The sequence below is a fragment of the Musa acuminata genome, chromosome BXJ1-7 (genome assembly GCF_036884655.1).
Source record: "Musa acuminata AAA Group cultivar baxijiao chromosome BXJ1-7, Cavendish_Baxijiao_AAA, whole genome shotgun sequence".
NCBI lineage: Eukaryota > Viridiplantae > Streptophyta > Magnoliopsida > Zingiberales > Musaceae > Musa > Musa acuminata.
The window spans coordinates 42,350,688-42,366,793 of record NC_088333.1 but is presented as its reverse complement, the minus strand read 5'-3'; the positions used below and the strand labels follow the sequence as shown (position 1 = coordinate 42,366,793).

At 41.4% G+C, this 16,106-nt stretch overlaps 2 protein-coding genes across 5 annotated transcripts; one reads left to right on the top strand and one right to left on the bottom strand.

Moving 5' to 3' along the window:
- Positions 1-2,688: 2,688 nt before the first annotated feature.
- On the bottom strand, positions 2,689-7,365 carry LOC135679531 (tubby-like F-box protein 1). Of its 2 annotated transcripts, none has more exons than XM_065193397.1 (4): positions 6,754-7,365; positions 6,410-6,497; positions 4,228-4,324; positions 2,689-3,484 (listed from the first exon to the last, which is right to left on the bottom strand). In XM_065193397.1, the coding sequence occupies exons 1-4, from the start codon at positions 7,123-7,125 to the stop codon at positions 2,929-2,931; spliced, it is 1,113 nt and encodes a 370-aa protein (XP_065049469.1). In that variant the 5' UTR covers positions 7,126-7,365; the 3' UTR covers positions 2,689-2,928. The 2 variants fall into 2 exon arrangements, with proteins under 2 accessions (XP_065049469.1, XP_065049468.1); XM_065193396.1 differs by having other exon boundaries at positions 4,228-4,357; positions 6,754-7,364.
- A 1,904-nt stretch (positions 7,366-9,269) lies between these two features.
- Positions 9,270-16,064, top strand: LOC103992803 (protein MALE DISCOVERER 2). 3 transcript variants are annotated; one of them, XM_009412655.3, is made up of 15 exons: positions 9,270-9,406; positions 9,574-9,638; positions 9,721-9,896; positions 9,989-10,121; positions 10,430-10,501; positions 11,281-11,424; positions 11,512-11,652; positions 12,839-12,934; positions 13,034-13,110; positions 13,203-13,667; positions 14,304-14,494; positions 14,607-14,739; positions 14,829-14,983; positions 15,095-15,283; positions 15,457-16,064. In XM_009412655.3, the coding sequence occupies exons 3-15, from the start codon at positions 9,791-9,793 to the stop codon at positions 15,715-15,717; spliced, it is 2,163 nt and encodes a 720-aa protein (XP_009410930.2). In that variant the 5' UTR covers positions 9,270-9,406; positions 9,574-9,638; positions 9,721-9,790; the 3' UTR covers positions 15,718-16,064. The 3 variants fall into 3 exon arrangements, with proteins under 3 accessions (XP_009410930.2, XP_065049466.1, XP_065049467.1); XM_065193394.1 differs by having other exon boundaries at positions 9,574-9,896; XM_065193395.1 differs by lacking the exons at positions 9,270-9,406; positions 9,574-9,638 and having other exon boundaries at positions 9,841-9,969; positions 10,048-10,121; positions 15,457-15,886.
- Positions 16,065-16,106: the final 42 nt, after the last annotated feature.

Below are 16,106 nucleotides of genomic sequence, written 5' to 3'. Positions count from 1 at the left end.
TAGATGAATAAGTTCTTTTGAGCTTTCTTAGACAAAAGCTAAAACACGACTCTTCCAAATATGTCCTGTCATAATCAATCTAACAAGTAGAAGAAGAAAATTGATCCTCGACATGGACGACATTACAACTTTATGGAACTGTTTCGATTCCCATCACAAGTCATTTTAACTTGGAGAATTTTGATTCTTTTGTGTCACCCATAACCATCAATCCTAGTAGAGATTAGGAGGAAACGGGAACAAGAAACGAAGGACACATTATTCTCATGAACCACCAGATTCGATTTCTCATGTAAATTAGCATATCTAAAAGCAAAAGTATGTTTATTCTTTCTGTGCTCACTGAAACGAGGCTTATCCACTGGACTCCATTCTCTTTACGCAACAAATTCCACTAACCTTCCTGTGTACGTCGGTCCTTTCATGGAAATATCATTGCTCTAATCTTCATGACAACTTGGTAGAAATCTTGATCATGAACGTTGGGACAGAGAAAAAGGGAGACTTGTGGCTTCTGATGATGTTTGTAGACACCCACTGGTGGCTATTGATTGATCACTTCAACCCATGCCCATGTAGAAGGAGAAAAGCGACCTGCAACAAACAACTCCAGGTTTGAAGTCTTCCCTTCCTCCTCTCCTGTGTGTTAGTTTATATGTTTCTAAACTGTGCTTTAGGACACCAAGAATGAGTATGATTTGGGACGTAGTTAATTGAAGAAGAAGAAGAGACAAAGAAGACAAATAATTCTGAAGAGTAATAGGCTAAAAAACTGGCCCACTGCAAAAGCTTCCGGAATCTCCTTGTTGTTGATTACTTGTAGCTATGCATGTCACGTAAGATATAATAGATCATGAAGCCATGGACTTTGGCTTCCAACACATCATCATCAGTACAAGCTTTTGATGCAAGATGGAGTTGAGGGTGTAGAAACGGAGAACAGGGGAATGAGAAGTCAGAGGAAACGAGACCAAGAAGAGAGGAGAAGTGCTTGTTTGTTTGTTCATGGAAAACATGAAAGAAACATCTATTGCTTCCATCGTCGTCTGGTCTGTATGTTTGTTCTACTTCCAATCAAGCTACAAAAGATTGATCTATATGTGTTTGTTGCACTTCCGAACGAGCCTCACGTAGGGGAACGTGAAGTAGTTCAACATGGTGTCAAGTTCTTTGGACACAAAAGGCTGAGCACCTCATCCTACTTGTGAACCAACTCAGTCTCCAGTTGGATCATAGTCCAAACTATTCTACGGACAGGAGACAGACTGCTAGTAATTGATCAAAGTAAAGCAAACTGCATTGCAGGAATAATACAGGTAAAAGGCAAGGCTAAGCTGAACATACCTGTAAGCAGATGTCACGGAAGCATTTCCGATTGTAATCACACCATAGTAGAGCTGACTTGACCGCCCAGAAATAAAAGGAGCTGAATTCAATACCAGAATCAACTCAGAGCCACATCCATCACGGTCGAAGCACATAGTATGAGTACATCATGGAAGCATAAAAGGCTCAAAGATTAAATCACCTGGAGCTCCAAGAGTGGCGGTGGCATTATCCCTGCGATAGCTGCATCAGCACAAGTTGCAAACTTGCCAACATTCCAGAGCTCAAAGGGTATCCTCCGGTAGGAAGTTTCATCCTCTGACTCCGATTTGTGAAACCTATTCTCCCACGTTCATGATTCAGCCTGTTGAAACCATCTCCGAAGCAAAGCCTTCGCATTGAAAGTTGGATCACAAACATGTCAAGATCCTTATCTTTTTGGCCATATAAAATAATAAAAACAATATTTTCAGAGGAAGTCTTAAGTCAAATCCTTGATCTTTTTTCTCTTCTACCAATACAATGCTAGAGCAGTGAGAAATGAAGAGGAAGAAGAACAGCAAGCTGGTAGTTTGCATTAGGAAATCGATCAAAATGTAAAAGCATCTTGTTTTACTCTTAAGGACTAAGAAAGAAATCCGAGCCATCAAAAAGGACAACAACCCCAGGCAAGACCACACAGAGCTCCTCAGAAATGTAATCTTGTACGAGTCCGCGTTTGCTTGCGGTTTCCTAGCAAAATTAGATCGATGTCAACATTCATAGCAAGAAAGAAATCAGCACAAGGCGACGTGAGAATGACGAACGGAGGAAGGGTGACTCACCTGATCAGTTCGCGGCATATGGAGTAGACGAGGATGAGACCCGTGGAGGTACCGACGGCGAGAGCGAGGAGGTCGCCGAAGGGGAAGCAATCGAGGGCATTATCCGGCAGAGAGAGGGAGGGGCATATCTTGGGGGGAGCAGAGGACGAAGGGACGGGCTGCGGACGCGAGGGCGAGGGAGAGTGGGTGAAGGGCCGCCAGGACGGAGGGATCGTTGAGTCATCCCTCCCTCCCTCTCGCAGGCTCCGAGCTCCGCCAGCTCGTCGCAGGCGAAGCACCCGATCTCCGTCAGATGTGATCGCCTCGCCATTCTGCTCTCTTCCCCCTTCGAGTAGAGGGAGGGTGTTTCTTGGGTGGTTCCCGGTTCAGATTCAAATCAGTTTCTTGAACCGGGCGTCTAACCCCGGCTCAACCTACAATCAATCGGCTCGCGTCCCAAAATCAAGACATGGTGTCTTTGGCTGTGCCACGCGAATCTTAATGCACGTTTGTTGGAAGGTTTTCGGATTGCTTATGCGGTAGTAAGCACATTGACCAATAATAATAAACTTCAGATTGCAAAATATATATACTTGAAGATTTGATCGTTAATACAGTTGCTAAAAAGTCACAACAACACAGTCATCTTGTTCAGAAGTCACTGAAGAGAGGCAGCTGGGCAGCTGACGATACAAACAACATCTCCTCGGCCCCAGCGAGACAAGGAAGAAGCAAAGGATATGGTGTTACTACAACTGCAGGACAGCATATGGCAGGGAAAGAGCATCCGGGAAGGTTGTTATTCACAGGCAAATTTTGTACCAAAGCTGGTGAGGCAGATTGCAAATGCCTGGAAGGCCGAGAGTGGCTGCCGGTAATCCATGGTAAACAGGTCGTCCCCAAACTTACCAAACTGCAGCAGCACCGTCTCTTCATCCCCGACCCCTGGCGGTTGGCTGGCATCTGCAGTTGCCACCAGCTGAAAATTCTTCACTGAGGCCACTGTGACCCGACCATGAAAGTTCAAGCACCAGCACTGCAGGTGCTCGTGCCACCGAGGAGCTTTGTTCCTGAGAACTAGGGGTACCCCACCACTATGTGCCTTCGGCTTTGGTGAGTCTTCCTCCGAGTTGCCCACGGGACATTCTAGAGTGCAATGCATCCTTCTTGGCCCTCTTGATTTAAGAAGGTTAAACTTATACGACACCTGTCCGACCTCAAAATTACCAGCAGGAACCTGTGGGCTAATTTGCTTGCTTGCGAATCGCCGGCTTGCTCGACTGCTTGATGCTTTTGCACCACTGTGTGGTGGCTGGCTGTCATAGATTCTAAAATTTGTACCCAAGAAGTTGGATCTGCAAAGAATTTTTGGGCAATGTGTTCAGATTCACGAAATTCATGCTTTGCTGCTATGAACTCGAAATGATGGGGCAAGTCTGCATATGCATGCACTTATTTTGAAGGAACAAATATACTTGCTGCAAAACTTGGTTTAAAAACTAGTGCACTTCTTCACTTTAGTAAAGCAGGAAAGCTGTGGAGTATGGAATATCCATGTAAGAATGGTCCTAGATCCTATGGGATAAGTATCATCCGTGTAAGAATGGTCCTAGGTCCTATCCTATCATCAAAGGAAAGATGCATACTCCTTTTCCATCCCCACATGCGATAATTTCTCTTCAATTTAGATTGACAAAGCATTCAAGGGTAACACAATAGAACACTGGGCGCTGAGGAGAAAACTACACAGTTCATAATAGAGCAGCAAGGTAATATAAGTTTTAGAAACATAACACAGAATAATTATAAGATTACTGTCGATCTACCTGTGCTAATAAATTTAAGAACCTACTTGTGAAATCTGATTATTCAAGTTCATTAGGCATATGACACTATGAAGTGCACAAATGCATGCGAGCCATATAAAATGCTTTTAATTCAGTATAGAATAGAACGTCAGAAGGGCAACTCCATCTGAAATTTCAGGAACATGCAAAAGTAAATGTACTCAAAACAGAACAGAGAACTGCAGAAGTTAGACTGTGGACTATGCAAGACCATGCAAGTAAACTAAATGCAGCAGAAGAGAAAGACTAACCTCAACTTTCCCACATATGCATTACTTCCTTGAGACAGGCCATCAACATCAAGAGAGATGATGTACTCAGTGCGAGCACCATGCCTAAACCGACGAGCTGCCAGAAGGAACTTTCCCTTATCCATAAATGCTACAACAACAAAACCAAAATGTGCCAGCACTGTAGATACCAAAATAGAGGACATTCTAAAACAAATAGACGTGTACAATTAAGCATCAAAACATATGGCTTTACATACTGCTCCCCTGCACATTAAAATTTGTCAGTTACAGGAACAAAAATATCATCAAATTCAACATGCTAACAAAATAATCTTTTGCATATCGTATGAAAGCTTGCTTGGTATAAATATCAAATATATACATCATTCCACATAGTGATTACTATATAATCTCCAAGAAAGCAATATACGAGCAGGTACAGTAGTTGCAATGACCATCACAAATTTGACAAAGAACAATCACTCGTTAGTGTTCAGTATAGTTACACTTACAACATGAAACATCAAGCCAAAAGAACTGAGAGTTCAATATAGGTGGACTCCTACTTGTGTAAATACTGGATTTTGTTAGTGTTACGCTCTGTCACAAGACCGCATCATGTTTCCCTTCATAACCATCCTTTATTATCATTACAACAACAACCTATAATGTTTTAGTTACAACTCTCATGCAGCTCATTACATACATGTCTTTGAGGATTAAAACACATAAGCAACCAGACAATGTCTGATTGTTCATCAATTGTTGTTCATCAAATGATCCTGGAGGCTGAAATATAAATTTCTATCCTCATGCCAATGCCTATGGGTTTTGGACATCAGAATCCGAGTCCTTAAGCATATCTTAAGCATCGTAGCTACAGGGCAACTGCCATTAACACAAATGATATGACCAAGAGGTAAGCAACATGAACTATTTTGTTGAGTGTTACATGGAAGATATTTAAATAGATCTTCAGTTATATTGATTTCTCCAAATATAAATGATATTCCATGTGTCCTCTGATAGAGGGAAAGAAGCTGGAAAATGAAAGCAATGGTAAGGCTTAGGCAGAAACAATATAACAAACTAAAGCGATTTCTGGCAAGGTGGAAAACCCATTTTGCCTATCAATAACTCGACTTAGTGATCCATTATATGAAATAAGCAGACACAGAAAAAAAAAACCATACAACTACTATATAACAAGACTTAAACTTAAAAAAATTTCTTATGATATACAATTCATCACACACCACCCACCAATTACGTGCAATGGTTAAGACATCAAACACTAAAATATAGGAGCCAAAAGAACAGAAGAAAACGGAGAGAAGGAAAGTCTTTTTATTTTACAATAATAAGTAAAGGAGGAGCTAACTTGTTCTGTAATGAACTCCTTCTATTCTATGTTGTGTATATGAAAATTTGTGTTCACAATTTGGATATCCAAAGAACTTAAAAGTCCACAGTGGAAAGATAACTTGTCACTCTAAGGAATTCTACCGATTATGATTCTTGTCTCTTGATTGAAGTTCTCTTCTCTTGGATGTTGTCAAAGTCAAAATGTTCAATTCATGGAAAATATGCAAAAGAAGATGTTTCTAGAATTTTGATTTTTTTTTTCCTATACTGTTCTTTGAGGTAGCAATGTTTATTTGGCATTTATTTATACTTTTAGTACATCAATGCCATAATTTTATCTTTCAGATTGTAAATTTTTTTCAGGTCATTTAAAGTTTCCAACCACGAACATTTTCTAGGCTGCATAAGATAAATCAACATGAAAATGTACTCAAGGTCAAGGTCAGAAATTTTGAAAAGAACTAGATGTAATTTCTATTGCACCTGTAGGAATTAAAAAACCAGGTGAAGGCTTACACTGCAAGAGAGTTTGTCCTGTACCATAATATCCACACAACACTAGGTAACCAAAAGGACTTGATTGACCAACTCTTTCAGCTAATAATTTAGTCATTTTCAGTCAGAAAAATGGTACATTATGTCCAACAAATAAATCACTAACCATTTCTTGTGTTCTTTTGCATCTTTTTTATCTTGATTCAGTTGGTGTTCATATTCCCTGATAGTTAGGGTATATTATAAAATCAAATACCCAAGAATCCTACACCAAAGCAAGCAAAAATTCTTACACAAAAATATAATACCAACAAAAGCATCATACTTATCATTTACTTACTTTGTGTCAAGCCGAGATACAAATAGAAGGTCGAGTTCTTCTTGTTCCTTTTAATAAAGCACTGGATCGGAATATCCGCTGGCCCTGGCTGCAATTACCACGATATTCACAATCAATCAACTGTCACATTCTATAAACAATTGTTAGAACAGAACAATCGAGAACAAGCAGCCAAAAAAGGGCAAAGATTAAAGAGAAGTCAAGAAAATAAATTCAAGGTCACCAAACAGTTATCAGAATCCCAAATTCTTGGTGCCTCAGTAATACGACAAACAAAGAAAAAATCAGAGATTTTTTTTTTCTACGAGATCCATTCTCAATTGGGAAGAGGGGCACCGAGTTACCTCCTTGAGGGAAGAGGGGAAGGTGATCTTGCCGGTCTCGAGCGGGGGGCGGACGAACCCTCTGGTCACCTCCCTCCACCTTCGGCAGAGACAGGCACAGGACACGACGTCCTTCCGCAGCGGCCACCGCTCCCCCCCGGCCTCCACCCGCTGCACGATCTCCCCGATCAGCTCCGGCGGCATCCGCTCCCACCTCCCGCCCTCCTCCTCCTCCTCCCCTGGAACCTCCAACGCCCCATCCCTACCTCCCCCATCTATCTCCTCCGCCTCCTCCACCTCGCCCCGCTCCCGCCGCGCCCAGTTTCTGGACTCCCTGAAGAGACCAAGGGACGATGACGAGACCCTTGATAAGAAGGCCCTTTGCTGCGACATCTCTCCTCCTTCCTTCCTTCGAGATGTCCAAGGAGGGCGAGCGCGAGCGCGAGAAGGGCGATGGGGTGACCTTCTTCGCCCTTCCGCCCAAGCAGAGGGAGGGGCTTCGTCCTAATATTGTTTACGATTTGATTTGGTTTCCATAATAGGATGGATCGAGAATCGGGAAAGCAGGATGAGGCATGGGTACGCGGATGAGACTGGAGCAGTGGCCGTGGGGCGCCTTCGTCGCTCCTGTACCGGACCTCCATTGGACTTGAAGACCCCCCAACTGGGCCCACCGGCCGTGGCCGTTGTCCCCACTGTCCTTTGAGTTGGCCTCCAAACACTTTCTCCACGCATTGAAACTTCCCCTTCAGCTTACCATCGTTGTGATGCTGCCACCCCGACAAACGTCGATGGACCAGCCAAGCTTTGACTGGTACGGTGTGCCATTTCCCCGAGCGGGTTGGGTTTCGCTGTCGGATTGTTACGTCCGAAACTGATCAGCTACATTACATTTCCGCCCCCGATCAAACTCCAAATGACAGATTTGTGCCTCCAATGTTTGGCTCGACGTCGAAGCCTGGATGTGAACCGGAACGGAACCGAACCGAGTCAAATGTCGACATGATCGATCCTCTCGTACCCTTCCTTCCAACCGGTCATGGTCAGATGCATATGCTATAAAGATGGACATGATGACACCCACACCCTCATCTCCAGAGGAACATGGAGGCAGACATGGACGCACGCTTGCATGTTTTGCCTCTCGAGTAGTCCCTCTCCGTGGTCTGCCGCTGTTGGGTGCACCGGTAGCTTTCTATTTCTGTTGACACTGGACATGTATTCTCCTTGCTCCTGTGAGACACAGTCGCAGAACCATCACACCGACACGACGTTGGGAAATTTTCATATGCAAAGTCATCAGATTCTTATAAGTTAATCTTAATTTTATTTACTTTCGATATAAAATAAATAAAAAATATTAATTAAAAAATAATAGATATCCAAAATAAATAAGAAGGGTAGACTTATAGATAATTAGCAAACCTGATAGAACATCTATCATGTCTGCTAAAGCGAATGATCATGATAGGAATTCATCCACTGCTGGAGCATTAAAATGGACATGGACATGCACATGCCAATGATGTGGCCTCATCAACTCTCAAGCGAGTCGACCACTCGAGAACATCACCCAACGTAATGGTTCAGAATCCACCAAGGGGCATCCACAACAACGACATGTGGAGAAGAAGAAGAAGACTTGCACGTAAATTTCCTTCCAATGAGCGCTGCAGTGGTAAGGCGGCAGATCGAGAACGAGTCAAGCTGACATGCACTCCACGTATTGATAACTGTGACTGTCCCAATCGTGTGACAACTCATCCTTCGTATCGGATTAGTCGAAGTCAAACCATATATCAAAGTCACAATTTGCGTTCACAATATCGATCGCATAGGAAATAAAATTCATTTAAATCAAATCCAACTCACAGAGTAAGAAGAGAGAGAGAGAGAGAGATGACGTGGTGACAGGCGAGCCACTAAGCCAACTGTAGCTGCCATGTCACCGGACAGCTGTGGATTATTCGTGGGCGTGCGGAGGAAATCGTGCGACGGAGACAGAGAGGGAGAGGCGGAGGCACGACGAGGAGTGGTGGCGGTGGGGGCCGAGGGAGTTTTGCGCGTCCGCTCCCGACGCCCGCGGCGGGCCCGCATTCCGCCCTCTCGTCCCCCTCCACCCACACGCTCTCGCGGAATAAAAATAATAAATAAATATATTCCCTGTTTTTTTAATTCAAAAAAAGGAAAAAGAAATATTTTATTATTTTTGGATGAAATAAAGATTCGGGTAGAAAGGAAATTGCAGCAGTTGTGGTCAGAGAAGCGAACGTGTTCGACCCGGAACCCAAACGGGAAGACTCAGCTGTCACCGATGAAAGCGACACACTTTCTACCCGTTTGTCCTCCCCTTCTCGTATCAGACGAACATGCGGGATCCACCGGGGAATAATCCAAGTAGAGGTGGCGAAGACGGGTTCGGGAATTGTGGTGACTGTTTGGTATTCTCCATCGTCGTTTCTCATGCTACGATACTTTTATTATTATTATTATTATTATTATTATTATTATTATTATTATTATTATTATGGTTAACAATTAATTTCCGACGAAAATAATAACAAACTCCACATCCACCGGATTCGGAGCTCGACATGCGTCGTCCTCCCTCCCCCAGCCTACAATGCAACCTCCCCTCCTCCTCTTCCTCTCCTTTTGATCGTCGTCGCACCATGTGAGCACCTCCTTTTTTGCCCCCTTTTTCTTTCTTTTCCTTGTGCACCATCTTTTGCTCCTCGGATTTCTTGAGATCGAAGCATCCCTGGATACCTCCCAAAAGTGGGAGAATTCTTTTTGGTCTTCCGGGTGCTCGTTCTCAGTTGGGTTGGATTGCTGATGCAGGTGTTGAAAGATGAGGGGCCCCATTTGAAGATTCAAGCTCTTGGCTTGCTTGAAGGCGCCCGCTGGTAGGTGGTGATTGGGGTAAAGTTTGCTCCTTTTTTGTCTTTTTGTGTATGAGGACATTCCCTCGTCGATTTCGATCTCAAGAAGTCGAAGAGGGGGAGCTGTTGTAGATAGGTTTTCGTGGAAGAGAATTCGCCGAACGAGTTTGAGAAGAATGGGGGGTCGATGGAATCTGTTCCGTTTCCATTTACACAAGGTGTTATGCGTGGTCCTGATGATCCACCTCCTCGGCGATGAGTGCTTGTCGATCAACCTCGAAGGTATTCGTGCATGTTAATTTGTCGATGCATTTGTCACCGTGGTGTCGAAGATGATGGTGGTATCTCAAAAAAGGTTGGTTTTTTTTATGAAGGGTTATCGCTGTTGGAATTCCGTTCGAGAGTGGAGTCTGATCCTTACGGGGCATTGCAGAATTGGAATCCCAGCGACGACGACCCCTGCAATTGGACCGGTGTTCATTGCGCCGATGGTAAAGTAGTCACGTTGTAAGATCATCTCCCTCTTTATGCTGTGTTTCTCTCGATGTTGTGGTCTTGTGCATTTTGTTCTTCGTGGAAGTATTGAAGTAGGATGTAGCGTTAGAATGGATGCTTAAATGATTATCGACGATCGACATCAACCAATTGCGCACAAGAATTGTCTTAATATGAAGTATTGTTGACTTCTAAAATATTCAACCTTGATTAGTGTCTTTTGCTTTAAACTCACATCTTACATTCTGTAAAAGTGTTGCACATTCATGTGATGGTATCTTATGATGGGTTCAAGGTCTAACAATGTTGCACATTTGTAGGAACCTTAAAGAATTTTCTCTGCGAGGAATTTTGGCACCTGAGCTTGGGAATCTCAGTCACCTGAGAACTCTGTAAGTTTTATTAATTTCATATTTAAAATAATATTTGCATAATATGTGGGTGGAGAATCTTTCCTTTCGTCTGAATATAGCCAATGTTGAATAGAAGGAACCATGATTTGATAAGATGTGTAAAATAAAAACCTGTTAGCATCAGCTTGAGTTGATCAAATATCTTTTTTGTAGAGCTTTACAGTAACAGATATTTTTCTTATGAACATACAGGGAATGAAGGAAATATTCATAAGAAACTATTTCTCTCTACCTATTTCTGTTCCAGTAAAATGTCTGTGCCATCTGTTTTTATTCCCATCCATATCAACTTGCCAGTGCTCCATCTTTCTGATGCTTCTTGCAGAAAATTCTTCCTCGTAAACACCTATTAAGCATCTTACATGTTTTCCTATTATTTTGAGGGTAGCACATTCTCAAGCAAGGATTGCCATATCCATTACAAGTGTTTGACGTCTGTGTCAAGATGGCCTAGCACACTGTTGTATCGGCACAAGTATGGCAGCAGGAGAATAAGTGAAAAAGAAAAGAAAGACATGAAAAAAAAATCACACAAGCTGCTAACACATTACAACTAGGCAACTCCTTGCACCTTCACAATCTTAGCAAATGGAACTTCTTCCTAATATTAGAAGGGCACAGTCCACTAGGCTAATTGTTGGCTGTCAATTTTAATATGTTCAGGTCATCAATAGCTTGGTTAAACTTAGTTTGATGCACTAGGATCTCTAATGTTATCATTATTTCCATTGTCATAATAACTAGTTTTCTGTCAACAGTATACTTTACAGAAACAATTTTTATGGTGTCATCCCTAAGGAGATTGGAGGACTAACCATGTTGGAGCTCTTAGACTTGAGGAACAACATGCTAAATGGTACAATTCCCAAGGAGATTGGAGAAATTCTCTCTCTCAAGCATCTGTGAGTCTCTTGTTACAGATTTACAATTTTGCTTCATCTGCTGAGGAAAGTAACTTATGAGGAAATGTTGCTGTTTTCCTTTTGCAGTCTGCTTTGCCATAACAAGTTGCAAGGCAACACACTTCTGATCCAAAATCCTAACATGCACTTTGATCTGATGCATGATCAGAACCTTTCTTGTGATATGGCTAATAATCTGGGTCATGTTAACAGGAAAGTTAAGAATTGGTAAGTCACATTTCCTTTTTCTACATGTTTCTGGAACCTATTCATGTTGATAAGCATGTAGGTAATTCTGATTCTCTTTCTTCGAGTAAATAACTTTAAGGTTAAAGGTGAATTGCACTATAATTGAATTGCACCATAGGTGATCCTCTTTCTGTTAACTTTATACTAAGAATTTAAATTATGAAAAGAAGCCATGAGATTCAATGTGTAATAGGCAGTGTGAAGTATTTCATGTAAGATTCATGCTTCAATGTAGCCAGGCTGTTTTCATGCAAGTTTATATCTCATATAGGCCGAACCAATGAAGCAATGATTATCTTTTCCCAAATGAACTTGCTTGTTCTGTTGATGATGTCAAAGTAAGGAATAAAAGAATTAAAATAGTCAACAATTAATAAGCAATAATATAGTAGATACTGGGAAAAGCTTATCCCTGATTAAATTCTAAAGGACCTTTTCTGTATGTATGTTTGGTTCAATAGTGAGAAAGATCCATGCTGCCAAGCCAATGATTTATGCTTCTTTTGTGTAATTTCTGTATTTATTTTGACCTTTCATATCCTTCGACATTTCTACTTGCGTTACTGTTTATTTAAATGGTGAAATTGTCAGATTGTTCTGGTCATATCAGCCAAAATGTGGAATTGGGGTATGTATAAACCTATGTTCTTGACATTCTGAAATACTGCAAACTAATGTTCTTAAGAAATGGAAATAGTCTGACGTCAAAGAGGGCAAAAATGCATATGTAGCTTTGTATACTTAATCATGACTGTTCTATCATTATCATGAAAGCATGATAGTATTCTGCAAATACATGTAAAAGATCAAATAATGAACTAGTCACCCACAGGAGTTATGTGCAATTTTAATTTTTTTCTTTAATCTGGCTAGAAGAGTTTTAAAATGTATTATGGATATGACTAGAAATTAAGTAAATCCGAATTAAATTATTGGGAAGCAAAGCTGTTGTCGACAATAGCTTCTCACTAGAAATTGGGCAGGCCAAGGGACTCAAACTAATTTCTCTATTAAGATTCATCATTAGCTTCTATTGTCCAGATACTTGTATTTGCATTTTTGACTAGTTCTTTTTTTTTTTTTTTTCATACTCTACAAGTAATCTGTATAAGTTGAAGGAATGGATTTTGATATTCACATTATTGCTATTATTATTAAATATCAGCTTCTGGGAGACTGGTTGGCAAACGCTGAAGAAATTTAACTCCTTTCTGATCCCATTTGAAGGAAGAATTATACAGATCCTTGATATTTCACCCCTGTAAGAATTTTTCTTTTCTACCTTTTTGTATGTTTTTATCTCGGCAATAACTTTTCTGATAGCTGATGACAATTTTTTATAAATGTCTCTCAAATGCAGAAGAGTTTTGCTTCCAAGCCTTAGATCTGAAGGAAGTCTTGCGGATGGACAAAAGGAAAGAAACAATTATTTAGCCAGTAAGTGAAAAATATATATACTGTTGATTCAATATCGTTGACCACTAGAAGAGTTTTAACTCAACAGCAATTATAATATTTACTGACTGCAGCTGGTTTTGGTGAGCCATATATAGCATCAAATGTACATGTACCAACTGCACGCCGTAGGCTGGTTGAAGAAACCAGAAACCTCCCTGCTGCTCCTGGAAGCAATGGTCCTGTACTTCAAGCTGTCACTGTTCCACCTATTGCAAGTGGCTCATTTCCTGCAATAAGAGATAAATCTAAACTAAAGCCAGCCCCAGCTCCTATACCTCCTCAAACTCCAGCACCTGTTTCTCCTTCGAAAACTCCTCCTGAATCAACACCGACAAAGCCTACGGATTCTGCTGGGAATGATATTCCGTTGAACAAAAAATCAGCAACATGGTTATACGTTCTTGTTCTTCCGGCAGCTGCTTTGCTTCTTACCCTGGTGACATGCATGTTTTTGGTTTGCCGCAGCAAGAATTCATCTACTATAGGTCCTTGGAAAACTGGCCTAAGTGGTCAGTTACAGAAGGCATTTGTAACAGGTGAATCCCTTTCTACTTACTATGTTTGGTCGTTAATAATATGATACTTGTTTTGACATGTCAGGATATAATAACTATTTGATCAGGGTGAGCTATTTAGTTTCAACATTTTGTCTAGTTAGGCTCTTCTCATGTTTAGATTATCATTTATAATTAATTGATTCCAGCTCAAAACATGGGGATGTGCAGTGAAGTTGACTTAGTTTACTGGTGCTACATTTCATGTGATCTGTTCACCTAGAGTAAAATGGATGTATGAAAACAGAATTTGTATGAAGTGATCTTTAAGTTCGTTATCAGAATCTTTACAGAGAAGCCTTCTCCCATCAGGAAAATTATTTAGGTTGTAGGTAATGGGCATGCTTCAAGGCAGATTTAAGCACAAAAAATAGCTTATTGAAGAAGGCTTATTTTTTGCTACTTAGTTTTGGTGCTACTTAAATGCCACCTGATCTACTACCAGCAATATGTTCTATTCACTGGGTTATTGAATGCTTCATCTTTCCTGATGCACTGGTAGCAAGGGAGACTGTGCTTCTAATTAGTTTACACAGGGAAATGTTTTCATTGAACTAAATGTTTGTTCTCATGCATGCCAATACACCCAACTTAATATCTTCTCTCTCATACTTAAAGGGGTACCAAAATTAAAGCGCCCAGAGCTTGAAGCTGCTTGTGAGGATTTCAGCAATATTGTTGTCAGCTATCCAGATTTCACAATCTACAAGGGAACATTATCAAGTGGGGTCGAGATAGCAGTAGTATCGACCACCATCACATCTACCGATGATTGGTCAAGGCATTCAGAATTTCTTTTCAGGAAAAAGGTTTTTCATTCTTGGTATTTTTGTTGCAGTTTATCTTCTCTGCCTATACTCCACATGTTAAATTGATGCATGGCCAGTGCATTGACATCTTTTCGTCCTCTTGGACATACAGATAGACACGCTTTCTCGTATGAATCACAAGAACTTTGTCAACCTCCTCGGTTACTGTGAGGAGGATGAGCCATTTATGAGAATGATGGTCCTTGAATATGCACCTAATGGCACACTCTATGAGCATCTTCATGGTGAGAAAAGAATAATGCATTTGGTGAAAGCTTGGCATCGAAGCAGTTAATGACAGACCAAACTAATAACAAATCTAACTGTTGTGCAGTAGAAGAATTTGAGCAACTTGATTGGAGTGCTAGAATGAGGATAATTATGGGGATGGCCTACTGTATCCAGCACATGCATGAGCTGAACCCATCCGTGCCCCATCCCAACCTGCAGTCGAGCTCGATCCTCGTATCAGAGGATTTTGCTGCCAAGGTGAACCAACAGTGTCTACAATATGGTGGCTCTATTAGATGCTAGGAATAGATGGATCTATGACTTATTCTTCTTGTTATATATGATTATAAGCTGATTAATCCCATGCAGATTGCGGATGTCAGTGTTTGGAAAGAAATTGTCAGCGAGGGAAAGACAAATGGAGACGATGACCTTGATCCCTCTGAATCCCTTTCTGCAGATCCTGCAGGCAATGTTTATAGTTTTGGAATCCTGTTGTTAGAAATAGTTTCTGGAAAGGTTCCATATTCTGAAGAACAAGACTCCCTTCTGAACTCGGTAAGCTGGCACATATCACAGTCGTGGTTACTAGTAGCGAGAGCCTTTTAGTTTCTTATTTCTTTCTTTTGCTCTTGAATTGTCCAAAAAGTGCTAGCATAAATCTTTTGTTTCTTAAGAGGACTAGATGATGTGGTAGCGGCTCTAAGATACCTGCTCCGCTGAAACAACAGGTTGTGGAGTACCTCAATGGTAATGGTGGTGTTGGCTCCTTGGTTGATCCCAGTTTGAAGACCCATAAGGAAGAGGAACTAAAGATCATTTGTGAGATCATCCAAGCTTGCATCAATCCCGACCCGAGCAAGAGGCCGACCATGAAGGAAGTTACTTCTAAGTTGAGGGCAGTGATTGCGATTTCACCCGAAGCAGCCACACCAAGACTCTCTCCACTTTGGTGGGCAGAACTCGAGATCCTGTCGGTCGAAGCGAGCTGATCCCCCTGAAATTTCGTGTTGCTCCATCCAAACCCGAACGTCTTTGTAGAACTACGCGGCAACTTTCTTGTATATTGGTCGTCCATCATCATGTGAACCTCAATGTGCTCATCTTCCTGCTCTTTGTTGTACGGTTGAACCATCGGAGATCCATCGTCGTCTTTCTTTAGCCATAGTGATCAATTGTGAACCAGGGGTCTTCCGCAGTCTATAGGCTTTGCGAGAGACCAGGGTGTGTCGATACAGATCTACTACGAACTTGAATATGTATAATCATTGTATGTTCGATTACCGCAACTTGGTGCATTGGGGACCAAGATTATATGACCAGAGTGTAAATTCCTTAATATTTCTCTGTTGTACTTGAGCTTTGCTCTCTCGTGGTTAAC

What these genes read in the sequence shown, in the direction of transcription:
- LOC135679531 (XM_065193396.1), bottom strand. Translation starts at nt 7,125, where the DNA reads ATGTCGCAGCAAAGGGCCTTCTTATCAAGGGTCTCGTCATCGTCCCTT. An exon ending in TCCCCTCTTCCCTCAAGGAG is followed by an intron (nt 6,498 to 6,753) that starts GTAACTCGGTGC and finishes TGGTAATTGCAG; the next exon opens with CCAGGGCCAGCGGATATTCC. An exon ending in GCATATGTGGGAAAGTTGAG is followed by an intron (nt 3,485 to 4,227) that starts GTTAGTCTTTCT and finishes AATTCTTTGCAG; the next exon opens with ATCCAACTTCTTGGGTACAA.
- LOC103992803 (XM_009412655.3), top strand. Translation starts at nt 9,791, where the DNA reads ATGGGGGGTCGATGGAATCTGTTCCGTTTCCATTTACACAAGGTGTTA. An exon ending in CTCAGTCACCTGAGAACTCT is followed by an intron (nt 10,502 to 11,280) that starts GTAAGTTTTATT and finishes TTCTGTCAACAG; the next exon opens with TATACTTTACAGAAACAATT. An exon ending in CAGAGGATTTTGCTGCCAAG is followed by an intron (nt 14,984 to 15,094) that starts GTGAACCAACAG and finishes AATCCCATGCAG; the next exon opens with ATTGCGGATGTCAGTGTTTG.